Raw genomic sequence first — 26,299 nt, forward strand, 5'->3', positions numbered from 1 at the left:
GTTCGTAAATATTTGCTACCGACACGGTAAAACTTCAATACCGAGCTATTACTACATGGAATTATGTACATACTTGTTAATACCACTTTGATAGAGTCATACATGAATACTGCTTGTTATTTTTTAATATTGGATTTCTAAGAGTGTACATTACGTATTTTGCGGTGTGCAAATATTTTGGGAAAAATTAGTGTAAATTATTTCTCATACCACACGGATTGACAGATGGACACGTTCGTCCCAAAATTTCTAATGGGTAACAGTACAACTGCGTTCCGCTGCAGAACCAAGCCTGCAAATTAACCAGAAAATGATTAAGTTAACTCATTAATTATTTTGAAAATTATTTCGACTTACATTCGTCCCACTAATGGTGAGGCATGCCACCAGTAAAATTGAAACTGACAAGTTGGCCATTTCGCCAAATTTTAGGAAATATTGGGACTTAAACTCGGACTAAATAAGTTTATTCAATTCCAGACTTCTGAAGTGATTTTTAATTGCGAATCCGCCATGTTTTTATACCTCTCGGTCCATTCATAAAATTTGCAATGGTTTAAATTTGCATGAAAAAATGATTCGTTTATAACCTTTTCGTTACAAGAAATGATTCGTAATGGCCAGCCTTGATTTTTATATGCACCTGTTTTCCGATACATATGCAAAGTGAAATTCTAGTTTAAGCGGGTTTCACACGTTTAGATAACAGGAAGGATTTAATTTGCACACGTTTTGTAACTATTTAAAATTAAACTTTTTAACAGCCTGTTTCTTAATGCAGATAAATTTAAGTGAATAATGCATATGACAGGATGCTGAATCAAACTCACGCCAAGTTAAAGTATTTAGTTACAGAAACACAAAAAAGATATTCGATCACTGGTGGTGTCATTCATAAAATATTTCATTGATAAAAATATTGGAGAAGACCGTGTGCAAAAACATGACATAATTCCGATTGAAATTTTGCACTGATAATGTATTTACATATTTTGAGAACCGTGTGCAAAAATCTTCTCATTCAGATTTTGGGTTTAGCCCGAATGAGATTCTTGTTAAGTTTCAACTTCAAATTCGTAAAATATGACCTTACCTTGTAATGATAGACAGTTGCAAATATGGAGTAAATAATTAGGTCTTTGGTTACCTCCTGTGCACTCCCCCTCTGTTTTTGGATCGTAGATAGTAAAAACTTCCTCCAAATGTGCACATAATTTTATTTACAACAAATTTTATAGCCAAATTCAAATAAATTGAAAATTATATATACCGTGAAAATTATGTTGTGATCTTTCATGAATAATAAGGAAACACAAATAAAAATTATTTTTTCTGTTTTTGCGTCATGAAAACAGTTAATTTTTTAATCTACATAAAAACACTGTAGTCTTAATTAACCCTACAATTCGTCTGACTTCCAAGTCCCCCCAAATTCCTTGATATTTAAACCCTTCCAAAATTTATTATTCACTTCCCAAGAATCCGGTAATGGTTCGACTTTTGGTGGATTTTCAATCCGTAGCCATTTTGCGGTTCCTTTTTCGTCCGGCTTAAATGTCGGCCATGCCAAGTTTTCCCATGGACCACTTGGTTTACTAAATTAAAATACATAAAATTAGAGATTCACTCCAAATTTTAAAGCACTGTTGGAAATCTCGTGTATGTAGCCAAGCAAATATTATTTACTCTATATTAAAGTGCTACCTCTTGGTATTAAAGTTATACCGGTCCTACCGATACGGTAAAACTTTATTACCGAGCTACTACTACACCGTATGACTTATCAATACCATTTCCTTAGAGTCGTATATTCATGAATACGGCTTGGCATTGCTTTAGCTTTAATACTGGATTTCTAACAATGCATTTCCCATCGTGTTAAATAAATATGTACCCCGTATCTGCAAACGCTACCCAAGTGGCGATCGTCTCTTTTGAGAATTTCTCGTCGTCATGACCTTTGCCGATTCTGTGCAGATAATTTGCTAATTCACCCTTCCCATCGAAAATGTACGATATTTCATCCGCATGGCCGGGAACCTTACGGGTTTGTTCCCCTGAAAACAATAAGTCGTAACAATTTTAAAGTATTAATTTTAAAATATCAGTTGCCACGGAAGCCTTGGGAACATCTGGGGACATTAACATTGAAGGATAGGAGTGGGAGGGGATACCCATGGGTGCATGCGCCCTTTGTCCCCACGCTTCCACGACTACTGCACTAAAAAACTAAAAAAAATCGCTTTTCAGTACCTTCCGTAGCGGTTCCAAACTTTACGATGGGAACCATCTGCGTAAAATTGTATAGATAAACGGGCACATGTTTCGCATAGATTTCCGCATAAATGCGAGTCGAATGGACAAATTGGCGATCGGAATAGAGGGCCTCAAACTTTGAGTAGATCGTCTCATTGATGTAATCGTCTCCGAGGAAGTGCGCTTTTATCGCTTGACTAACAAGGGCGGGATCTTCCGCGGTGTTCGAAATGAATAAAGCGTTTGGGGCAATCCGACCCCACTGATGGTTCAATTTCTTAATAAAGGTCGGATTTTTAAGGGTGGCAGAGACGGTGGCGCAAGTTTCGCACGCCACGAACCCCATGATTATGGGAACCTTGGCGAATTTTCCGGCGACGATGAGGTCGTATGGGGACTCGGTGAGGAACACATCGCCTGTGGAGTTATCGGGGGGAAGGTAGGTTTCGTAGGTTGGACCCGTCAGAGCCACGGAGGATTCGTCGTGACCCTTAAATTTTGCAAAAAAAATAAATATGCACCACTTTTGCAAATTTTTCAGGACATGATTAATGAAAGTTTTTGTAATTGGCAGGTTTGTTTCGCCGAAGAGGCAATTCATGCAGGCCTTTACGACATTGTGATTCACAAATTGCGAAGTCCTTAAATTCTATAAACGTACAAACTTTCACAAAATTTTGCTCACATTTTTAAGGAAAATTAGCTTGAAAATTGCAAAACTTGCTTTGTAAACTTGTAAACTTGCTCAAATCAAGGGCGTCACTTTATTTTGTAAAACTTTGCAAAATTTTATCACAAACTTTCGGATTTTTTTATGAGGTTACCAATGACTGCGTGGATTGCCTCATTTGCAAAAAAATTATTTGAAAACACCTATTTAGTCTGCCTAATTTTTTAAATGAAATCCTTTCACTTACGAATTCATAGTTCAGTCGCGTATTTTTCACGATGACTTTGGCATCCAATCTTTGCAAACATTCGACCAAGTATTGCATATTGCTGGACGGACAGTCCACTTCCTGCGCCAACTTGACGGCGACATCGCGTCCGGCCAGACCACGGAAGAAGAATGGCATTCCTGCCGTGCCGGATTGCATGATGGCGCGACTGAAGAGACCGGTCGCCATGGGGGACACGGTCAGCAGAGAGACCGAAATGCCACCCGCACTCTGGCCAAATATCGTCACTTTGTCTTTGTCCCCGGAAAAGTGGTGAATATTGTCACGCACCCAGCGCAGAGCGAGGACTTGGTCTTTCATTCCTGTAAATGTGGGTAAAATTTCGCGTAAATATTTGCATATTTACAAATACAATTGAAGTAATTCACGTGGTTTTTGGTAACTTTGTAAAATTCTGAAATTCTGTCTTAAAAACGTGCAAACTTTTACAAAATTTTATGCATAAATATTTCCAGGGAAAATAACCCTACAAATTTTTGTAAACTTAGGATTAACCAAGTCAAGAGCGTATTTTAGCTTTGTAGAGGTTTGTAAAATTATTTTGCAAATTTATGGATTTTGCGAAGTTACCACCAACTGCGTGAATTGCTTTATGAAATTCTTATGAAGTAATTAGAAAAACAAATAAGGCGGATATGTAAACGTCGCATAAAAAATAACACGTGCGAATTTTTCACGGTAGTTTTAACAAAATATTACAAGATTTATGCAATTTTTTCGAGAATTACATACCTTGATTTCCTCTCGCACTTGAAACCCCAGCATTGAGAAATCCTTGCCAAAAATTTACATACGTTTAATAATCATCAAATTTTTAAATGAACGTTTAAAAATTGTCTTCACTCACCGAATGCACCAACTCTATAATTTATAACAACCAGAATGACCTCCTCGTCCATAAAGTAGGACCCCCCATAGACCCGATTTGACCCGGCTGCGAAACCACCCCCATAAATCCAGACAAGAACTGGGAGCAGTTTTTCGGAATCATTCGATGCCAACTACACAATTATCAATGTAAATATTCAAATTAATAGATATGTACATTTTCCTCGAGTATTTGCATTGGGTGTACTCACGACATGATTTAATTTAGCATCGCAACTCATTTATTTGTAGCACATTTGCGAACCCATAAAAATTTACATCGCGAAGGGATTCTCAAAATATGTATGACTTCGCTCGTGATGGTGAAGATGAGCATGCGAATTAGATAATTTTTGCAAAATGAAAGAATGCCCAGTTCCTGGGAAATTTTGCAAAAAAAACGTTTTCCACGAAATTAACAAATTTCGTAAAACTTTGCAACAATTTGCGAAATATGCGCGACACAAAAGTTGACGTGATTACGTCAATTAAAAATTAAATCACCTTTGGAGTGTACACGTCCAAATTGAGACAATCCTCACTTCCGGTTACTTTACCGTCTAAAAGACTCGCGTGCATGCACTCTGGTCCATTTTCCGTCGCCATCCTAACCCCGCTCCAACCATCGGCGGGTTTCGACATCTGATAAAATTTTGGAAAATTACTACCACAATTCGCCAAAATATTTGGCACTCGTTTTAAAATACCTCAAACCGTTTCTCAACTTTCCCAAATGGCACGCCATAAAAAACCGAGTAATTCCTGTCTCCCCGACTTTTCTCGGTTTTCCCTTGAAGGACGCCCTGATCCAGGTGGACCGTTGGAGGTCCTGAATTTTCACCTTCACATGGCGCTAAGATAACCGACACGATAAGTAAATTGATGACTGCCTGCATTTTCCGAGTAGTTTCTGCGTCAGACTAGACGAAGGCGTAGAATTGCACGGTAAATAAATACAACCGTGACGACCTTGAAACTAAGCAAACTTTATTGGATGAAACTTGCCAAAAGATTGTGCAGCATGGCAAATAAAGTGGGCAAAAAATCATACTTTTTGCATCACTTTCCCTACGAGCAAGAGGTATGTATGTATGTATGAACCTGCAAAGATACTAAATAATTACCTAATTAAAATTTTGTGTAAATCATTATTACGTGAGTCATGTCATAGTATGAGTCAAAATTTCCAATATTACTGGCTTATTAGCATAAGTAATAAGATAATTAGATATGATGTAGCAGAATTGCATAGGCAAAAAAATCAGAAAATCTCCCATCTTATTTACCTCTTTGGACAGATCATCATCTTAATGCCTAAAAATAAGTGGGATGAAGAGTGCATCATCTTTGCTTGAATTACATATTCCGATAATTAAAAATAATAATGTAGACTTATTCTAGTAAATGAATTACGATAACCTCTGGCACTGAGAAAGCAATACGAACGAAATATTAGATAACCTGTAGGTCTGCACAAATTTGGATGATTTTTTGGTCAAAAATAAAGTTTCTCAAAATTGTCTTAAAATTCGCACGTGTTGACTTATGTATCTATTAAAGGATAAGTTGAATGAGTTTGGTTTACGGAATTACTCTATGATCCTGGCTAAATATAATACTGGTATTAATTATAGGGTTGCCCCGGGTAGTGCTACTACCCGGTACCCGGCTACCCGGTACTCGGCCTAATATGTTCGCCGGGTACCGGGTAATATTTATATATTAAATGTAAAGGGAGTTATTCTACTTTTCGCTAGAATTTGCAAACAATTTTACCAGTTTTAAGAAGTTGCAATAAAGTACAGACTTCATTTAGGTCGAGTCTGGAAAAAAGTCCTATTCGAAATTTGTGTCCGACTTGACCGGACTATCACCCTTTGTGGTGTGGCTGGTCGAATGCTTTTTTGAAAATATTTCCTAGTACATGCCACCTACAGTAATCTTTGATTTATTGACTAATCCTTCCCCTTGACTGACACTACCGATAAAAATGCGTTTGGGGTTTTTAAAATCTTGGACAGAAAGTTGTACCTGTTAGGCATAAGTCATTCTTAACCTCCATATCAAATTTCAGATAAAAGTAATATTTACAAAAAAAATCTGTATGGGTCATAGATGCATAGGTGCGCAGCTTCCGACTTCCGGAAGTCGGAAGCAGCTTCCGGACGTCGGAAGCGGCGATTTTTAGTCGGAAGCGGAGGCGCTGGAAGTCGGAAGCACAAACTTTGGTCGGAAGAGGAAGCACTGGAAGCTGGAAGCACAAACTTTGGTCGGAAGCGGAAGCACTGGAAGCTGGAAGCACGAAATTTTGGTCGGAAGCGGACGCCGGAAGCTCTCGGAAGCAATGTTGTAGGGGCTATCGAAAGCAGCTTCCGGACGTCGGAAGCGCGATTTTTGGTCGGAAGCGGAAGCACTGGAAGCTGGAAGCGAAAATTTTGGTCGGAAGCGGAAGCACGCAACTTTGGTCGGAAGCGGACGCCGGAGGCGGAAGCTGTTGCAAGCTGCGCACCTATGCATAGATGTGGGGCTCACACAGAGCGTACTCATAACAATATCTTATTTATCATCGCCACCCATTTAGCAAACTTGTGTAGCTCAAAAATTTGTTTCATGAGGGGAGTCGCAAAATATCACTTTGAAAGTCTTCCAGTCCTATTAAAGACGCCTATTTTGATCTTGTTTTCATGGATTTTTCACTATTTTTCGCTGATAATCGGGAGGATGAGTTTGTTAAATTATAATGTGCCTAATTGCTGGACAATTTTGCAAAACCAATGGTTTTCTAGCGAAAGCTTTGAGAAATGTCTCAAATTTTGCAAAACATCGCAAGTTATATTTATTGTCATGCTTAATCTGGGAGATATGCAAGGGTTGACGTGAGTGCGCCCAAAGTAATTATAATATCTGGACAAGAATTTCCACCTAAGAATTGGCCTAGTTTGTACTCATTCTTTCAAAATATATTATTTTACACCAAGGACAAAAATGAAATTCATCGGATTATAATTTTTTTGTAAGGTTTTGCAAAAAATTTAACATTTAAATTACCCGGCCGGGTAGACCGGATAGTAAAGTCTACCCGGCCGGGGACCGGGTATCACAAAACAGGCCGGGTATGCCGGGTATCACAAAACAGGCCGGGTATGCCGTGTACCGGGTATGCCGGGTACCGGGTATGCCGGGTACCGGGTATGCCGGGTACCGGCTAACTACCCGGTACCCGGGGCAACCCTAATTAATTACCAACCAGTTCGCATGTTCGCATAGAAACATTATTTTGGAACAAATTTTGCTAACTAGCCTTACATATGTGCAATTTTGCAAATTAATTTTCCAGCAAATTTGTGTTTGCTAATATTGCTAACGATGCGAACTCGTAATGAATACCACAATGGAAACTCCACATCCTGAATGCATACAAATTTTCATACCCTTAACTTGCATGTCTCAATTTCCTCGTCTCAATTCTTGGCAGCGGGCTGGCTGTAATAAATCCCTGCTGATTTATTTTTTGTTTTGGCGATTGACAATAAATTGAATTCTTCCCATTAAAAACTCCTCCCAGTTAATTAATTACTTAATAATTACCACTGGTTTTTTGCAATGGAGTCGTATGGCGTCCTTCCTGCCGACAAGTTGAAGATTTGGACCATCTTTCGGAACGTGGGAGTGGAAGGAGAGGAAATTTTGAAGAGGGCGAAATTGGTCCACGTCCACGACAAGGAGGGATTCGTCGTCACCAAGACGGACGAAACTTACCACTTCATCCATGGCGGTTTAGGTGATGCGAAAATTGACAGAATTCCTGAATTGTGCAGGGTTCGAGTGAAAGGTACACATATTGAAAATAAATACTGCAAAAAATTAATAAACCGAGCCGTGCTTATTTTCTGTTTGTATTAGAATTCATCATTGGAGCAATTAACCTCGCAATTACGGAGGACGGCCGCCTCTACTCGTGGTGCAGTGAACTCCGCTCAGCCGATACGCCAATTGAAGAGCAAACTGAGCAGTTAGGACGCTCCGCTTCGGGGGATGGTGTATATACCCCCACACAAGTGCAGTGTGGTGCGGCCATACATAAAATTCGGCAGGTCGCATTACTAGGGATAGGGGAGGGGCGTGTCTTGGCGTTAACGGTGCTTGGCGATGTCTATCACTGGGCGACAGTGAGGTACAAACCAACGCCGATTGACAAGAGACAATCGAATGGAAGGAAAGTTATCTCGGTGGGGTGCTGTGCTGCGGCGTATTTCGCTCTCAGTGAATCCGGAGAGGTATGTTAAAGCTATATACATACATGTGCAAATTAAGCTTTTTCGCGAATGGAATTTTCGTATTAAAAAAAAACGTCCTCCAAACTTTCGTGGGAAATCAGAATTCAATTTTCCTGCAGACACGTTTGCACCAGAAATCTGACCCCGGTTAGATTCCTGACTACTTAATTTTAATTTTTTTACAGATATTTCGAATTGGACCGCAAGCACTGGAGCAACTAGAAGTTAACGTGGGTGGCATCCCAGTTAAGAAGGTATTTAATTGTGGGGCAGGGTATTTATTACATTTTGTAACGGCATTTAGCTAAATTTTCTATTATTTACGTTCAGATTGCTACCACACAAACAACAATTTGCGCTTTGACTTTAGATGGTAAAGTGCACTCGTGGAGGCTTCAAGGTTCTTGGGGGCAAATAGAACAGATGAGGATTCCACTGGTTGCTCATTTCAAGGACGTCCAGGACATTAAAACTTGTTGGATGGAAGACGTTTGTATTGTCGAGGTGAAGGGTAACTTACGTTTTGCTTGTTATCTGGGAATTCGGATGGATGTGATTGTCCCGTACTCGTCCGTTCCGATGGAGGAATGTATTGCCCAAATAGGCCAAAAGAGCTACCGGACTATGATTGTGGGGCCAATTAAAGAAGCGACGAAACGCACGTTAGGTGACAGTTTATGGAGGAATAAGGTTAGTTTTTATGGGAGATTGGCCAGTTTGTAAAAATTGGTAATGTTTTTATTGCGGTATTTACCAGGGTGCACTTTTGCCATGACAACCACCCAAATTCAAAGCAAAATCGCATGCAATTCCCGAACTTTTAATTTTTTTGAAAAAAATTCATCCTTGCATCACCCCCTTAGGAGAAACCACGGACAACAAAAAAGTTTATGCACCCTGGGTATTTACGTTACAGAAAAGTATGGACGTTACATTTTCCTTGGAAGGGAAAATGATTTCAGCGCATAAATTGGTGCTCACGTGTGGAAGTGAATATTTTGCAAAAATGTTTAGCGGCGAGTGGGTAGAGAAGAAAGGATCGTGAGTACTTTTCGAAATAATACTATCATATGTTTAAGTTGTTTAATTTAGGATTGATTAATTTCTAAATTTTGTAGCGTGATTGAAATCAAGGACACGAAGTATGAAACATTTGAAGCTATACTGTTCCACATTTACCACGACAAGGTCTCCTTTTTCGTGGACGAGAATGAAAATATTTGTGGTAAGAATCATTAATTTGAATATTATTTTGAAATTAAATGAGTTATTAAGGCATTTCACGTCAGCCTTCGTAAGTTCATGACCCCGTAAATTTACGAAACTTCTAAGGCAATTTATGCTTAACTTACAAAACATTATGAAGATGAAATGCATGCTTTTCGTTAGTAATCTAATCTTTGAATTGCGTAATTATTTTTAGATCTGATGAAGTTGGCGGATTGTTATTGCGAGGTGAAAATTCGGCGTGAATGTGAAGAGATTCTTATGCGGAATATCAACGACAAAAATGCATTCCTTTTGCTTCAAAATGCCGCCGCAGCAAACGTTTTGGTACCCGATTTTCTGTCCAACCTCTCCTCTCATGGCTCTCATAATAATTTTATTTCTAATTCAGAATTATTTTCATTTTAGGAATTAGAGAAGAATGCGACAAAATTCATTCTGGACAATCGCCTCCTCGATGTACAATTAGCCTCGTCGGCAGGTGACTTGGTCAATTTCTTGGGTAGGGAAATATTCGACAAGTTGGCGCTGGCCGCATTTCGCCGATAGTTTGGTATTTAGCGTGTTCATTCAGGAATAATTATTTTCGTTCATGTATTACTTAAGAATCCACTTATTTGATAAATTACATGGTTCACATAAATAAACAATGTGATAACAGCTTCATGTTGAGTCTCAAATTTTTTGTGTCAATTGTTTACAGCTGGTTAGCCAAATTTATTTAATTGTTACACTACTTCCTGAGTACATATAGATATATTAGATTGAACGCGTATGTATGCACATAAAATATTATTTAGATCTTCCTTCGTCATACATATGTATGTATATCAAGTCATTTAAATAGTTGCAGCGGATGTTGTGGGGATATTCGCATTGTGGAATTCGAGGAGGAGGAGGAACTTAGATACGATTTTGCTGAATATCTGGCTGGGGGGAGGGGGAAAATCCCCTGATTCGGACACGAGTGCACTCAAATACTTCATATCACCATAATTTACTCTATTTCCTTGCTAGCAACAAACTAATCGTATTACTTGTCACTCTTTCCATAAAATTGGCAAAATATCCCATTTCAATCCCCTCTCGCATCGTTTCCACCGAACCGACAAACTCCACATTGATAAAATTGGGCAACAAACTTCTCGAGACGCGTTTTCTATATTTATTCCTACCATGATTTCTACCCGCCTCAAGAATAAACTCTTTCGAGAGCGTCGTCCCCTTGGCGACAAACGCTATAGCGAACCACTCCACAAATACCGCCACCAAGACCATCGTGACACAAAGGATCGCACTAAAGGGCGTCACTTTGCCATCAACAATGACCTGTATCATGACACAATAGATGGCCATCGTTGCCCAGACGACGGCGTAAAAGTGGTGCATCAGCGGGATTACGAAGTCTTTAGCGAGGTCAAATTGGATCAAGGTCGTGACCTTGAGTGCCCTATAAATTTTGACCCCGGTGTCGAAAGATATCTGTGTCGGCACGAGGAAAAGTGTCCACAAGTAGAGCGTCACGATTCCATACATTACCATCAAGATCGCTATTTCCATGACGGCTCCCACCATCGCCATGGTTACGGTAGAGACGAAACCACAAATTATTTTGGAGATAAAAAAATGTTTGTCTGAAATCGACGTGACCACAGCAGCGATCGAGTTGTACGGAGAAAATCCCACGACCAAGCATAACCAAGGGATTAAATAGTCAAAGGCGTAGAAGAATAAGGCAACGATCGTGGTAATATTGTGGGTCACGGTGGTTTGGATGACGTCTCGGCGTGGTGTAAAAATTTCGGGTGGAATCATACCTTCGGAAAATATTAGATTATTGACAAAAACGTTTGTTTTCAAAGCTTTTTTTATTAAATTCCGGTATATATAGATTTCTCGGTATTAAAGTTGCTACCGCTTTGTATTAAAATTATATAGGTCCGTAAAAGTTTGCTACCAATAAATATGGTGAAACTTTAATACCGAGCTTTCACTTCATCGTGTTACTTATCAGTACCACTTTTGCAGAGTCATGAATGAATACGTATCTAAATACAGCTTGGTAGTATTTTAATACTGGATTTCGAACAGTGTATCCTTGACCTTAAATAAATACCTCACCTTGCAATTCCTCCTCCAAGTGTAACATTGACTCAAAAATGCGGACGAACTTCTTGGGCCCATAGGGCCACGCGAAGGACCACATAAATTGAACACCAATCCAGACATAAACCAAGCAAAAGGAGGCGAACCAAACATCCACAATGTCCACACCTTTCACACTAAAGGCCAGATTATGCCACCTAATCAGGCTTAGCGGCAGGGCAACCACGATACAAAATATGACCACGATTTGAAACGTTCTGTAACGCCAGCCATTTCCGAGCGGGGTGGCGCCCTTCTTCTCATCCCAGGAAATAAAGTACCCCGTGCGCAAAGAGCTACGATGCGTGGCTAGAATAGTGCGTCGGAAATGGCGAAATGCTTCGTCACGCCACATTATCAGATTTTGGAATGTTTTTAAAGATCTTAGAAAATTTTAAAAATCTTAAACAAATTTGAATTTATAAAAAAATAATCTACTTCAGAAATATTTGGTACGTATTCATTTGACTGCACGGTATTACGCAATAAACTTTCTCCTACTGGTAATTTCAATTTAGGTTCACAAATCGTGACGTGGGAAGGATTACGACTTTCTTATTTAGGTAATAATAATTATTAGGTAGAGGATTGCATGATAAATAAATTGGTGGTTAATCGGACAAGTTTTAATATTCATTAAAAAGCTTATAGATTTCTAAGGTGAGCGATCAAGCGAGGAAAATATGTATTGTCTGGATTTCAATAATGGTTAGTTAGTTACACTCCAGAATAGAAATCCAGTATTAAATATAATGAAAAGGAAGAACTCCATCATATTTGAAGCTCTTATTTTAAGTTGTTGTTTACATACAACAACTTCAAATTAATATGTACATGTACGTATTAAATGGTTGCAGGCGTTAGCCCATGTTAGAGAAATACCTATGCTGATGCGTGCAGGTCAAAACCATACATGTTAAACTCATTGCATTAATGACAATATCATGCATAGATTGGCATTTTTAGTATCCATTTTCTATATTTGGCTTCACCTAAGCAATCCTTTTTGCTAAGGTCCAGATTGCAAAAGTTAATTAATTATGCACAAATTTGATTAATACTTTTCATGTACCCTGCTTACGTAATCATGACAATATCTATGTATGTATGATGACTGAGAATAATTCGAAGCTGATTGGAAATTTATTATTCCCCGTGTGGAACTAATTGCTAGATAGTTGGGATATTGGATACAATTTGTCAAATATGTACGTATGCATGTATACATCAACAACTTGTTAATCAATATATATTTATGTCAACTCTTTTAAATTAATGGATCCCAGAAGAAATAAGAATGAGGTTTCAACTAGGAAATTATTAACAAAGTCATACAGTGGAATTATTTGTATGCGTCACCCAAATTGCCTAAATGTCGCTATGCCATTTTCGGCGATGTTGAACAAACTACATATGTATGTATGTCCAGTCGCCGCGGAAGCTGTGGGGACATGTGGAGACATCAACACGGTATGATACGGGAGAGAGGGGTTTATATAGAATGGGTAGACGATGGGGACGCCGAATAACTTGTCCCCACGGTTCCGCGGCCACTGTGTATGTCTCTCGGGTACGCATGAAAACATGCAAATGAGATTATACGCCAAAAATAATTCCACTTGATATATACAAATAAAAGTACGTAATATATATATTTAAAAATATTCCTACGATACAAAAATGTATCTTATGAAAATTGTAAAACATGAAATGCAAACTAATACTAATCTAAGAATCTAAGTATATACTAATCTAAGAATGCAAAGCACTTACTAAAGAGCTTCATTATTTGCGGATGATTTCGAAATTGCGCTATTGGTGAAGCATGTACCCTCCGCAGATAGTATTGTGGTTAATCATTAGAAATTAGGTAATGCTAGTAACATACAATTGGAGGCATTTATTCTTATCTAGGTAAGAAATACATACATATGTAGATTAGGATTACAGTTTTTTTACAATCCAACTGCCCTTTTAGCATTAATTCGCCCATTGCCATACGCATTATTGGGATAGCTAGTGGTGTTCGAGGATACACATTCTTTAGTGATTGGTGGACGTTCTGCAGTCCGTATGAGTGCCTGTAAAACGTCGTCATACTTCCAAGATGGGTTAGCTAAGAGTAATAATGCAACCACCCCAGCTCCATGTGGGCAAGCCTAAATTGTCATAAATTAGAATATCACCAATTCCGTTTATTTATTATGTACAAGTATTACCATGCTTGTTCCAGACAAGTTTTTATACCCCTTCGGGTCTGTGTTATCTGCAGAGACAATAAACTCTCCAGGAGCCGCAATCTAAAATACATATGTATGGTTTTGAAAACTTGTAAAAAACACGGGTGGCTGAAACAATTACTCATTTACCTGCGGTTTGATTAACCCTTTTGGGGAGGGACCACGGCCGCTGAAACTTGAAATTCCATCATCCCTCCTCGTAGAACCCACGGAAATAACATCAGGGTGATTTCCAGGGTACCTCGCACTACCACAGTTGTCTCCGCTATTGCCACTGGCGAACACAGGGATAATCCCAATAGCCCTCCAACTTTTTATTACATCATCGAATGAAGTTGACGTTCCGCCATTTGCAATACTCCAACTATTACTAACAACCCCAGGTCTTTGTTGGTATACCCATTGACCACAGGTTTTTATCCAACTTTCCAATCCTCCCCCATGTTGGGTCATAGCCCGACAAGCGATCCATTTTGCGCGAGGCGCGACGCCGATGTTATTCGTACGACCCAAAATGGTTCCTGTACTTTGAAAATAATTTACATAAATCGTAAAATATTTCCAAAAAGGAATAAATGAAGATAAACCTAGGGCGTGAGTCCCATGACCGTTCGGATCAATCGGAGTCGTTGATGCATCAGAGGTTGCATCTAACCATTTCCCTGTGTAGCCATCTCTTAGCGCTTCGTGCTCCATGTAAACTCCGCTGTCAATAATTGCCACAAGGACATTTTCCCCTTTTGTTCTGGACCATGCGGCGGGGGCCTGTATCTTGTCCACTAATACAGAAAAATATATCAAGGAAAGATTAATTTATAAATAGTGGTTGTAGCTCGCACCTCCCCAATGAGGGTATTTTTGGATGGTCTCATTGAATGTGGCACGGCTAACTCTATTTCCTCGCACAACAGGATCAAGCTTGGCAACAAATTGCTCTCTTAAATTGAATACACCAGGAAGTGCACCAAGAGATTGAATGGCTCCTAAATTGATATTTGTTAAACTGATATCATTTGAAATCCAAAATGGGGTAGCAGAGTCTGAGATTCCAAGTCGATTGATTGCCGCCATGAAGGGAGCTTGGGATGCAGACGTGGATTGTTTCATCAAAGTCTCCATCATATTGGCTTTGTCAGCCCCGGTCAAAAACTTTAAGGCTGGATTGCTCATAACTTTCCCAAAAACGGAGGGAAGTTCTAAGATGGCGTCAACTTTCTGGCCATTTCTTAACTTGGATAAAAGTTCACTGGAAATGGTCCCGCAATTGGATGAGTGTATACAATTGCAGATAACTGCCACAATTATCAAGGGGAATAAGTACATTATCTTGTAAATTGGAATGTTTCGTGCAGTACTGATTCGATTAGTGAAATAACTGGGTCCTCCTTGCATTTTTATAGTAGCTTCGTGAAGTGTTTATGAGGTGCTTTATTGCACAAGTGCTAATAATTAACACAGTTTAATAGATTGTATGAAACGAAATTACAAAAGCTTTAAATACGGTATTATTCCTGTTATTCTGGTTATTGTTCTTGTAATTGGCCTAAATTGTTTCGCACAAGTTGTTTTGTGGTTATAATTCGTATATGTTGTCCTCAATTTCGAAAGTACATATGTACATTTACTGAATTTTATCCACCGTCTGAATGCAAAATTGTAGTAAAATAATTAATTTGACTCAAGATAAATATTTTTTGTGGCTATACATACATCTAAAAGGAATGTAGATCATTGTGATAGGTTTCACGTGGCAAAAACATCTAGCTAATGTATTAAATTAACGAATATAAATATATATATGCGCGTAACACCCGAATGACTTTTTGTAATTCTCCTTCTTTCTCAGAACATAAATATTACATATTGCCCTACAGATTACCAGGTATGTTCGTTAACAAGTAGTTTGGTTTCACCTGTTTAAATAATCGTTAAACAAACTAGCCAGCACATATTGCTCATCTTGCTGTAAAGAATTATGTGTAGGTATTTATAAACAGGAATTAATTTGACGAGGATTCGTCGGAATACACGGGTGTGGTTTGTAAAAACAATTTATTCAAGCTTTCGATGCTGATTCATAGGAATTAATTAATTAATTAACTATGTTAGTAACACCTTTGGTCGTAATTATAATTATTATTAGGTTGTATAAACAACTTGAATTCGAAGACACGTAAAACAGTAATTTTTTACATGTATGTACATACATATGTTCAACGTTAAATGACACCGATTTTATTTTTATTGGGTAAATACATACGCACCAAGTCCTGAATCGCGCATGATTTATAACCCGCACGTTTTATTGTAGCAATTTAAAGCCGAAGTTCTGCTTCCACATATGTACGCATTGACCGCGGAAGCAAGAGGACAGCTCGACATTTTGAAGCTTTAGTAAATAAAAGTACCCAGATTTATTTGCACACATTTTAATATTTAAAGTAGTAGCGCAGTAACTAATAGATCCATTCTGTTCTGTCAAGTAGTAAGGGATGACACCTTCGTAAAATACGTGTCAATTCCCTTCGTCAGTTTCGAGGGTTGGCAAGATTTCAAGAATCGATTCGACCAGGCCGATAATTTCCTTTGTTTCATGGCAGCCAAAAAAAGTACGGATTTTTCAAATGGATCCGACCAGAGGCGTTCCTTAGATTGGAACGGCCTGGAGCACATATTGAGTCCGGCCATTTTAAAATATCGAGTCGTTAAGACATTGTATGTATCTTGCATCAAAGTGTGTCGTAAAATTAGGTGTCATCTATCTTTCTATATCCACCTTTCAAACGGACCTCGAGCGGAGTAAAAATGCAATGAATCAGTAAAAATGATTTACATGAAATAATGTTCGGCTTATTTTAATTTCTTTATCATTAATTGTAATTATAATTTGTAACGCAGCTCATTCAGTTACTATTTTTTGTGATAATTCCACTGATTGGGTCCCTTACGATCAGTACTGGAACCTTGAAAAAGGTACCGAGGGAGATCCTGGATCTCCCTCGATACGTTAAACCTAGAAAAAGTAAATGTCGAAACAAGATGCAGAGTATGACATTGCATTATGTTTAGATACATATGTCCCAATTTTCAGAAAGAAAGTGTTCAAATCTAACACTCAATTGCATAAGACAATCCCTCAAAATCACAAAAGATTTTATACACATCGCGGAGACAGAATGTGTCTTTCGAGAAACGACGATTATCTTCGTCTTGCACAATGACCACAATTTTACTGGGCAACTAGTATTCCTCCAGAATTAAATGTTTTCAAAAATACAATTCTCTTCGCTCGAATCAACGAATTAAAGGTTAGCACTTAGGATGGAATTTTGACGCGAAGCGGCAGATTCTTTGATTTCTATTAAATTACTCCTTCACATGACTTCGGAATTTCACTACAATGTGAACCAAACCGGAGTGTTTCTTCAAAGCAACTGTAAAGTGTTGCCCAAAGTTTCTCTGCCCAGTTTTTGCTAAAGTTTTTCATGCCAAAAATCCATACTGGATACTATGTATTTACAGTAAATAGAACCTCGAACTAAATTCCGTCCAATTAGCCAGAAATCATGTGCTAGCCTTACATATTGGGCGTCCAAAATCGGAAGTTTTCAGAAGACCGGCTTTCCGAGTATTTGGATTTTTGAAATTGTGGTAGAACCGACTTTCTATTAATTGAAGTTTGGAAAATCGTAGGAAACCGGTGTCGGATGTTTTGCGCCACCAGGTTTAAAATAGACTTCTAAAATAGGTTCTATTGTAAATTGTAAAAAGTTGGCAAATATAATAATCAAAGAATGCAAAAATTAAAATTAAATGTAAGCTTAAGGGATTACAGCACAACTAATTCGTATCTCAATTCGAAGCATAGCTAGCTCTTAAAAAAGCTTATTTTATTAAACACCTAAAACCGGTGTTGGAGTTTTTCGGAAAATTGTAAAACCGATTTTTAGCATCTTCTATTGGAAAACCCAATTTTGGATTCCTTACTTACAAACCCCTCGAGACTCATTTGCCAATCACGGAGTTCAATCTCATTTCTTGAAATCAAATGTTACACAAGATTATGAATTCGTGAAGGTACGCCTGAAACTGTAATCCTGTATTTTGTATGACACATATCAAAGTTGTCATTAGCTAAAGGTCTATCTTCGTAAAAACAGATTCGGGCTTAAAATTGTTAAATTGTTGACTATGAACATCCGGCCTCGTAAATGAAGCACGTCTGCCATACACTTTTCGACACTTAATATGCATTAATTTTGCGGCGTGTGATAGGACAATTATATCTAGTGTATAGGGCGTGCCGGTACGGCCTGGAGCCAGCGCTCCACCTAGAAGCATCGTCGGTACGGGCCTGGATCCGACACTAATTTAATTCCCTGAATGACTACAAGTAAATCGCCTAATGTTAACCCTGTTACGCTTTGACGGGGTTAGGTTTAGGTATGCATACGCTTAACGCGCCTCTTAAATAATGGTGAAATATCGGGTTACGGGTAAATCATCGTTGGGTAAGGGTAACTCGTAGGCGGCTAGGGTGGTAGTTTGACAACTCGTAGTTGGGTAACTCATGGGAGCCAAAATTATCGTAGAGGGACATTATCGTCGAATCTTGTTCATGAATAGATAAAAATTTCGTAAATTTTATGCGTAAATGTTAAAGGAAATAAATTCTCCTCATTTTCGACCAAACCTTATTCTTCAACTTGTCCACTTCATTTACTTGTCCGTCAACAAGTTGCTCTTCCTTCGACTTGTCCGCTACCAAACTTCCGACGACGATTTACCACCAACCCGAAATATCCCATAAATAATATATGTACAACTCGCTTACATGGAAAACGGAAGGAAATTTTGCACGATCAAACTTAGCAAACTAATTATAAGCACACTCTTGTCAAAAATTTAGCATTTGCAAAAGAAAAAAGCTTGGAACGTTAAAAATAAATGGTAACCAGCCAATTGAAAAGCTTGATAAATCTTACAATTTTTATTTGTATCAAAATTTTGCGTAGTTCATCTCCAATTAAATCACATCTTTTGTTCTTAGGTAATGTAGTTCTTGACAAAAATTTTTATAGATCGACTTAAACTACAAAGAAAAACTAAATTTTCTTGGCATATTTTGAGCATCCTCATTAAAGTGAGTTGATTGATGAATACGTGCGAACTAATTTATACTCGAAATTTTGACATATAAAATCTTGTAGTAGAATAACTAATTTATAAAAACAATGGTAACAATAAAAACCACAAAATTTAAACAAGTTGTTACGGAGGTAAGATACATAGCACCAGGAAAAAAAATAATAAAGTTGTTCTCCAATCAGTAATCTAGATGATAAAAAATCAAACATTTTTAGCTGCTGAACCGGAAATAAGTATTAAAAAATTGAATGTAAAAATAATTTAATTGAGCACACCAGTAAATCACACCCTAAATTTCCTTATCGTCATTGACATCTTCATCATCCAATGATCCGACGGCAACATCGCCTTCCTGTTCCGAGTATGATTCCGCTTTGAGAATATCCGCCATGATCTGGTCCCCGTCTTCCAGCTCGGAATACCGTTTCGAAAATACTTCCGCATACTCGGTCACTTCTTCGAGGGATTTGCGCGGTACAAAGTGAGCAACGCGGGCCATGTCGCTCCGACCGAGGGCACGAACTGCTTTGACAAACGCTTTGTACTCTCCCTTCGCCCATGAACAGAATCCAGTCTAGAAAAAATTGTAGTTTTTTTAGTCTATATTTTTTGTAAACACATTTTTGCGGCGGAAACGTGGGACATTATTCGCATAAACGTTATTCTTTCACACCTTAATAATCCTAAGGTTAGCCATGAAGCATGGAAACAATGTTCACTCAATGTCTGTATCATTTTCCCATTTATTAAACCTTTCCCTCCCATATTCTACATAGGTCCCCACGGTTTCCGCGGTCACTCTTTAATGTAATTAGCTTTTATAGATTTTTTTAGCCTTAAAGTGTCATGGTTCTCAAACCAGTTTTGTAAACTGATATCCATTAACACTCGAATAAAGGTTGACTCGAATTGACTTGACTCTGTCCGTCGCCAATTTAATGTCAAACTCACCCTCTCATGCGTCTTCTCGGAGTGACTCTTCCGTTCCAGGAGAGCGTCCATCTCTTCCTTCTCGCTGGGAGAGAGAGGTTCTGCCTGTTCAATTTTCCGGTGTTCTGCTCTGCGCCTTCTGTCAGCCCCGCTAGGACTCAAAGTTTCATCATCGACAACTTGTACCTGGAGAGAAGAATCAAAACTTTAAAATAAAGTCTGCGTCACACTTCTTAAAGATCGTTCATTACCATGTAATTCTGCGTCTTTCGGTAGTGCAAAGTTTCGCGTTCCATCAGCTCTCGAAGACGGAGGGGACGGAATTGAAAATCTCTCCAGATTGGGAGCGACGGAGGGAGACCGAGGCGTTCCTGGGAAGTATTTTAAGATTTTGTGGTTAATTAATGAGAAACTTGTGTGACTAGCAAGGACATGCGAAGGATAGAGGAGGGAGGGGTTTATAAAATATTGGTAGATGATAGGGACATCGAATAACCGTGGGGACATTGTCCCCTTGTCCTGACGCTTCTGCGTCTACTGGTGAGTAATTCATGACATGACTAGGATTACCTTTGCCGTAAGCGGCTTCGGCGTCTTTGGCGTCTTTTCGGTTTCGTAGTTGACACGCTTCGATACTCTTTTTTCACTTCGGGGGGCAACACTTTCCATGATAATGGCCAGCTCGGCTTTCTTGTAGAGTGGTTTTGGCCTAAGATACAAAAATATGACGGTAAGTCCCTACAACGTTAAAAATAATGTTACCCTTTTGAAAAGTAAATGCACTCTGAATTCGATGTTAAGTAAACTATACCACTGAGACTACTACTACTACTGTCAGTAAGAAAATCCAGAGTGACTTTAACTTAATAACGAATAAAGTTTACTGCCCATAAAATTGTAATTGAGTATTTGAGTATACAAATTGAGTATTTGTATGTATTTAATTACTTGAGGTTGAATATTAAATTACCTGTAATTTTCCCCATCAAAATTCATAATATAATCCTCCTCTTCGTCACTTTCTCCCCCCAGCTTGAGCCCGTCGAGCCCCTTCGAGTCCATACCTGAATCAAGTCTTTCATCTAATTCGTCATTCTTCAACTTGCTTCGGTCCAAAATTGTCTCGATCGTTTCATCCACGACGTCATCGTCCATACTGGACAAAATAATTTTTGATCCGAATCGAACCATTTCCAACATTCCTGCCGCACTGGGACCAGTGTTGGCGTTGACGAGACGACCTGTATAAGAGAATAAGGTTTAAAATCTCATTTTTCAAAATATCTACACAGGTAATTATCACCTTGTTGGATGACCATCTTGTCTAATCTTCTCTTAATCGAGGCCCTCTCAATCATCTTTTCTTCCACGGTGTTCTCCGTGATGAGTCGAAAAACTCGGACCGTTTTGGTCTGTCCGATTCGATGAGCACGATCCTAAATAATTTTCAATTATAATTTTAACGGTAGAGAACACTTTGAAAAATAATGTTACCCTTTTGTAAGTTAAATAAATACACTCTGAATTCTAAATTAAGTAAACTACACTACACCCAGAGTTAACCAGATTAGTTTACTCTGGATTTTGTACAGTTTACTAATTTTTAAGAGTGTTACAGTATTTTTAAAAGTGTAGAAGTCCCCAAGTCACTCACAATAGCTTGAATATCTGCTTGAGGGTTCCAATCGCTATCGAATAAAATTACGACATCCGCCGACGCCAAGTTGATCCCGAGACCACCTGCTCGCGTGGTCAGCATGAAAATGAACGTGGAACTTCCCCCAGAATTAAACTCTTTAATCGTGTCTATACGATCTTCATGGTCCGTACTTCCGTCCAGCCGGTGGAACTGTGGGAAAATAAGAACAAAGTGCCAATTAGTTAAATATGGACAGAAAATGTCCATTAGTAAAAGATGTACATAAAAATGTCAATTAATAAAATATGGACAAACAAATGTCAATTTATGAAATACTGACGGAAAAACCTTAATTAACGAAATATCTACAGAAAAATGTCAACTAAATAAATACGGACAGAAAAATGTTAATGAATGAAATATGGTCACAAAAAATTCCAATTAATATAAATAAATTTAAAAAAATAAAACTAAGGCGAGAGGCGCTATTAAAAACAAGAAACAAGCCCTCCTACCAACACCCCCGTCTCGCCGTGGCCCCATTAATATTTTTATATCTGGGGGTGTAATCACAATTTATTGTTTTGTAATTATTTCCTGCATTATACACAATTTAAAAAACCAATAATATGATATATATGCCAACATGGGTGCATGTCATTTTCATGAAAGTGTCATAAAATTGTCACACAAATGTCGGAAATCAAAATACGAAAGCTTATTTATTTAACTCGTTTACCAGAGAAGCTACTAGCTTCTCTGATTTTTTATGCTTACAAAATTTTTTTACGAACGAAAAAGATGCCTCAACCTTGCGTATATTTACGAAGCTTCGTAAGCATGGAATTTTCGTAGATGTCGTAAATTTACGCTATTTACGACAGTTACGAAGGTGACGTGAAAACCCTCATGGATTCTACTTCACAACTTTTCTCCCTCACCTTGTACTTTTTCCACTCGCAATAATCCTCCAAAATATCTAGCACGATTTTAAACTGACTAAATAACAGGACACGAGAACCCTCCTGCTTCAATTTTGCCAAGAGTTTGTCCAGCACTGCAAGTTTTCCCGACGCCTTGACGAGATGACTGTCCGTCGTGTACGGGGGACCAGGTTCCACCCCGTGGAAAAGGTACGGATGATTCGCACACTTTCTGAGTTGCATGAGAAGATTGTGCAACCGCATTTTCGTCGCGCTTCCAGCCGAATTGATAATTTCAATGTTTCCAATGAGAAGCTTTTTGTACCAGACGCGCTGCAGGGGTGACAGCGGAACGTAAATGTTCTGCTCGTTCTTTGGCGGAATGCCTGTCTCGACGTCGGCCTTGATTCGTCGGAGGAGAAATGGACGGAGAATTGCGTGCAGGCGATCGACGAGGGACGTGTCGCGGAGACATTTCTTGAGATCGAACCAGTCGTCAAAATTCTAGGGTAGAAATTTATCAATTATTAATTTTGATTTCACGGAAGTTTTAGTGGAAAACGAGAAAACTTTTTATTTGGTCAATATTTCGAATGCTATCTGCCACTCATTATCAAGATATGCATAGAAAAAAAACGAAAAATTGTGGTAAAGATTTTTGAAAACATTGGTGCTTAGTTTTTGGAAAGTCAACAGAATTGTTGTCAATTTTGCGGCGACGTGATAAAAATGGAAAGTAATTAATAGCTATTAATGAATTAAACTATAAAAACTTCTCAACTTTTCATCTTACTTCAGACGAATTGAATACTTTCGGCAACAAAAAGTTGAGCAGGGCCCACAACTCGTGGAGATTATTTTGCAGCGGGGTTCCCGTCAAGAGGAGACGATTTTTGGACTTAAATTCCCTTACGTACTCGGACAACAAAGATTTCTCGTTTTTAATCCGATGAGCCTCGTCGATGACGAGGTAGTGCCAATTAATCTTTCTTAGCGTTCCTCGCTCCCTCAGCACCATTTCGTAAGAGGTCACTAGCACGTCCCAGGTCGACATTTGGGTCAGTTTGTTGCGGATGAGGTCATTCTAGAGAAATTCAAATAGAAATTTGCTTATCAAATTGGGAGGAGGAAATGAGTAAAGTGTTTTTACCCTTTCATCCTTTGTTCCGATAAGGCAGACAGTTCTTATCACAGGACACCAACGTTCAAACTCGGCCGTCCAGTTTCCTAACGTTGATTTTGGAACGATCACCAAGTAATGGCCAGAAATATTCAGATCCAATTTTAAATAGCTATAAAAAACGGAGAATTATACACAAGAAGTTAACTAACATGGAAAAAAACATTGCAAATTATGCGTAAAAATTAAATAACTGAAAATCTGCAAATTATACTATAACTGTGATCTTATCTTATTTTGCAAATATATATTTACCCAATGAGTGCGATAGTTTGCAGCGTTTTTCCTAAGCCCATTTCATCCGCTAGTATTCCATTAATCCCATTATTGTAGAGATTAATCATCCAGTTTAGCCCCTTGACTTGATAGTCCCTCATAGCTCCGTTGCAAATAAAGGGGGGCGACGTAGTGAACCTTATCGGTTCCTTGACAGCTTTCGATACAACTTTTTTGGGCGGAGTATCATCCTCTTCGGAACTATCTTCTGATTCGTTTTCAGGCCTGAAATGAAATTTTAGCGAAATAAATAAAATTTAGAGGCAAAATTCCATTAGTAATTTTTTAAACAAGTCAACGCGGCATTAACAAATTCCGAGTGGTTAACAAAACTTTGCATTAATTTCAAAATTCTGAATTGGCTACAGGACATATCAGGAATCCGTTGCAACATAAACATAAACTCCTTACTCATATTCTAATTTAGATTTCGTTCAAATTTTGTTGCAAAATGTTCCAACTGCGGTCCCAAAACTTACGGCTATAGCCGGTTACTAACAACATTCCTAGTGGGTTTAACGATTGGGAATAAGGTACGGATTGCATCTAGCGATTCCGCTAGATCAATAGACCTATGGATTAGCTTAAAATGCTAACCAACATTACATAATTCGATCGTGGCATCCTAATACGGAAAATGCAATTATTTTGCAAAATTCAACATATAAGAAAATTTGGGTCCGAAATCGAGGCAGCGGCCAAATTCTAGTATAAAATAATTTTTAAAATTATTTCCCGCGATATTTGACCAAAAGTTGAACTAGTTTGAGTCAAAATCCAAAATTTGCAAAAAATTCGCACATTTTGGCTCAGATCTCGAAAACCACCAATCTACGCCCCCAATATTATTACAGATTCTTCATGTACACAAAATTACGAAAATTTTAAGCTATTAAACTTGAAAATCGTCCGAGGGCGAAAAAACACTATTTCATTGTATATATCTATCTTAACAATTCACGCAGTGCGTTGCAAAATTGTAAAATCCTGTAAACCTTTACAAATATTTCTACGGAAAATAAGTTTACAGATTTTTATTTTTTGTAATAGATCAAGAGCATCTTTTTATTTCGTAAAAATTTGTAAAATTACTTCGCAGAATTTTACTCAGGACTGTGTTACTTAGTTCATTAATTTTTCGAACTACTTACTTATCTGGTTCAGATAACCGCGACCTTTTTGCCGAACTTGGGCCAGCCTTAGGAGATTTGCTTCCTCCTCCTCCTCCTCCAGCACCACCACCCTCCGCAAAGACCGCTTTGGCATAAAACTCTGACCGTTTCAACAAATACTCGAGGCGACGATCCTCATTAGCCGTCTAAATAGTAAATGAACAATTAATTATATTCAATCCTACCCTTAAATTAATAAAATTATTTGAAATTAGTCGAGTAGTTTCTTACACTAGCGTTTTCCTCAGTTTCATCTGCTTCAACTAAAAAACGGAGATTTCTCTTGTCCACTCTCTTAATCCGGGGGGTAACTGCACCGTCTGGAGGAACAATATTTTCCTGGTTATCTACCAGCTGAAAAATTACGTACAAACGGCATTAATTAATTATTATTACTTTACGGTACTGATTTTCTAATGAGAAATAATCTCATTAGTTAATTATTTTCCATATTTTTTAAGGAAATTTAGTTACCAATTGGGACATCGCTGTCTCGTCTGTCATATCGAAACTAATTTCCTCCTCCAACTTTACCGGATTGGCAATGTTTTCCTCCATCTCGACCTTGACCTCGTCTGACCCTGCTTTTTGTTCTCCCAACGTCTTCAGGCTTATCGAGCTCGATATCACCTCTGAATCTGCGCAAGTTTCCGTCTTCCCGTGGTCCTCCATGGGTGACACTGGAATGTGTGAAAATTAATAATTTGCGAAATTATTTGCAGAATCACGACAAGAGGAAGAGTGAAGAAAGAGAGAAGATTATCTCGTGAGCCGAGTGAACAAAGCAGAAGACAGATGACCGGTTTCGCTCATTCGTTTCGCATTTCCCTCACGGATTGGCTGCCGGGATGAAGTGAGACGAAAATATACATAAGGGGCCGTACATAAAGAATATGATCGATTGTAGGAGACTTTTTACCCCTGGTGTGACCTATATTGTGATTAAAATGGGATGGCGAAGTGAAATTTGTAAAATTTTTATGGTCACCTTAGGGCGTGACCTGTATACCGATATTTAGAAGTTTTCTTAAGAAGATGAACTTTCGTACGGTGATATTTA

General features: G+C 38.4%; 4 protein-coding genes across 4 annotated transcripts; 1 reads left to right on the top strand and 3 right to left on the bottom strand.

Annotated features, from left to right (window-relative positions):
* Positions 1–1,322: 1,322 nt before the first annotated feature.
* Positions 1,323–5,013, bottom strand: LOC110861919 (carboxylesterase 5A). Its single transcript, XM_022111054.2, has 8 exons — positions 4,790–5,013; positions 4,587–4,724; positions 4,063–4,216; positions 3,948–3,989; positions 3,174–3,517; positions 2,254–2,746; positions 1,895–2,057; positions 1,323–1,595 (listed from the first exon to the last, which is right to left on the bottom strand). Exons 1-8 carry the CDS (start codon positions 4,976–4,978, stop codon positions 1,400–1,402), a joined length of 1,719 nt encoding a protein of 572 aa, XP_021966746.1. The 5' UTR covers positions 4,979–5,013; the 3' UTR covers positions 1,323–1,399.
* A 2,556-nt stretch (positions 5,014–7,569) lies between these two features.
* On the top strand, positions 7,570–10,266 carry LOC110861898 (RCC1 and BTB domain-containing protein 1). Its single transcript, XM_022111031.2, has 8 exons — positions 7,570–7,914; positions 7,986–8,359; positions 8,545–8,613; positions 8,690–9,049; positions 9,276–9,400; positions 9,478–9,584; positions 9,783–9,913; positions 9,995–10,266. Exons 1-8 carry the CDS (start codon positions 7,686–7,688, stop codon positions 10,133–10,135), a joined length of 1,536 nt encoding a protein of 511 aa, XP_021966723.1. The 5' UTR covers positions 7,570–7,685; the 3' UTR covers positions 10,136–10,266.
* A 3,345-nt stretch (positions 10,267–13,611) lies between these two features.
* On the bottom strand, positions 13,612–15,392 carry LOC110861899 (bacillopeptidase F). The gene is made up of 5 exons (XM_022111033.2): positions 14,811–15,392; positions 14,559–14,750; positions 14,101–14,492; positions 13,951–14,031; positions 13,612–13,890 (listed from the first exon to the last, which is right to left on the bottom strand). Exons 1-5 carry the CDS (start codon positions 15,361–15,363, stop codon positions 13,687–13,689), a joined length of 1,422 nt encoding a protein of 473 aa, XP_021966725.1. The 5' UTR covers positions 15,364–15,392; the 3' UTR covers positions 13,612–13,686.
* A 3,547-nt stretch (positions 15,393–18,939) lies between these two features.
* Positions 18,940–26,049, bottom strand: LOC110861900 (SWI/SNF-related matrix-associated actin-dependent regulator of chromatin subfamily A member 5). Its single transcript, XM_035845121.1, has 15 exons — positions 25,714–26,049; positions 25,471–25,593; positions 25,219–25,385; positions 24,047–24,292; positions 23,762–23,903; positions 23,405–23,695; positions 22,630–23,115; positions 21,704–21,898; positions 21,353–21,485; positions 21,020–21,290; positions 20,620–20,758; positions 20,301–20,420; positions 20,071–20,235; positions 19,395–19,693; positions 18,940–19,305 (listed from the first exon to the last, which is right to left on the bottom strand). The coding sequence occupies exons 1-14, from the start codon at positions 25,909–25,911 to the stop codon at positions 19,409–19,411; spliced, it is 2,961 nt and encodes a 986-aa protein (XP_035701014.1). The 5' UTR covers positions 25,912–26,049; the 3' UTR covers positions 18,940–19,305; positions 19,395–19,408.
* Positions 26,050–26,299: the final 250 nt, after the last annotated feature.

Source organism: Folsomia candida, unplaced genomic scaffold, assembly GCF_002217175.1.
Source record: "Folsomia candida strain VU population unplaced genomic scaffold, ASM221717v1 Fcan01_Sc047, whole genome shotgun sequence".
Lineage (NCBI taxonomy): Eukaryota > Metazoa > Arthropoda > Collembola > Entomobryomorpha > Isotomidae > Folsomia > Folsomia candida.

Coding starts and splice junctions, on each gene's coding strand:
- LOC110861898 (XM_022111031.2), top strand. CDS start 7,686: ATGGAGTCGTATGGCGTCCTTCCTGCCGACAAGTTGAAGATTTGGACC. Junction 7,915..7,985: donor GTGCAGGGTTCGAGTGAAAG/GTACACATATTG, acceptor TGTTTGTATTAG/AATTCATCATTGGAGCAATT. Junction 8,360..8,544: donor CTCTCAGTGAATCCGGAGAG/GTATGTTAAAGC, acceptor ATTTTTTTACAG/ATATTTCGAATTGGACCGCA.
- LOC110861899 (XM_022111033.2), bottom strand. CDS start 15,363: ATGCAAGGAGGACCCAGTTATTTCACTAATCGAATCAGTACTGCACGA. Junction 14,493..14,558: donor TCATGGGACTCACGCCCTAG/GTTTATCTTCAT, acceptor TTCAAAGTACAG/GAACCATTTTGGGTCGTACG. Junction 14,032..14,100: donor AAGGGTTAATCAAACCGCAG/GTAAATGAGTAA, acceptor TATGTATTTTAG/ATTGCGGCTCCTGGAGAGTT.
- LOC110861900 (XM_035845121.1), bottom strand. CDS start 25,911: ATGGAGGACCACGGGAAGACGGAAACTTGCGCAGATTCAGAGGTGATA. Junction 20,421..20,619: donor CGAAGCCGCTTACGGCAAAG/GTAATCCTAGTC, acceptor AATACTTCCCAG/GAACGCCTCGGTCTCCCTCC. Junction 20,236..20,300: donor GAAAGACGCAGAATTACATG/GTAATGAACGAT, acceptor TCTTCTCTCCAG/GTACAAGTTGTCGATGATGA.
- LOC110861919 (XM_022111054.2), bottom strand. CDS start 4,978: ATGCAGGCAGTCATCAATTTACTTATCGTGTCGGTTATCTTAGCGCCA. Junction 4,725..4,789: donor AAGTTGAGAAACGGTTTGAG/GTATTTTAAAAC, acceptor AAATTTTATCAG/ATGTCGAAACCCGCCGATGG. Junction 3,518..3,947: donor AAGTGCGAGAGGAAATCAAG/GTATGTAATTCT, acceptor CCACATTTACAG/GAATGAAAGACCAAGTCCTC.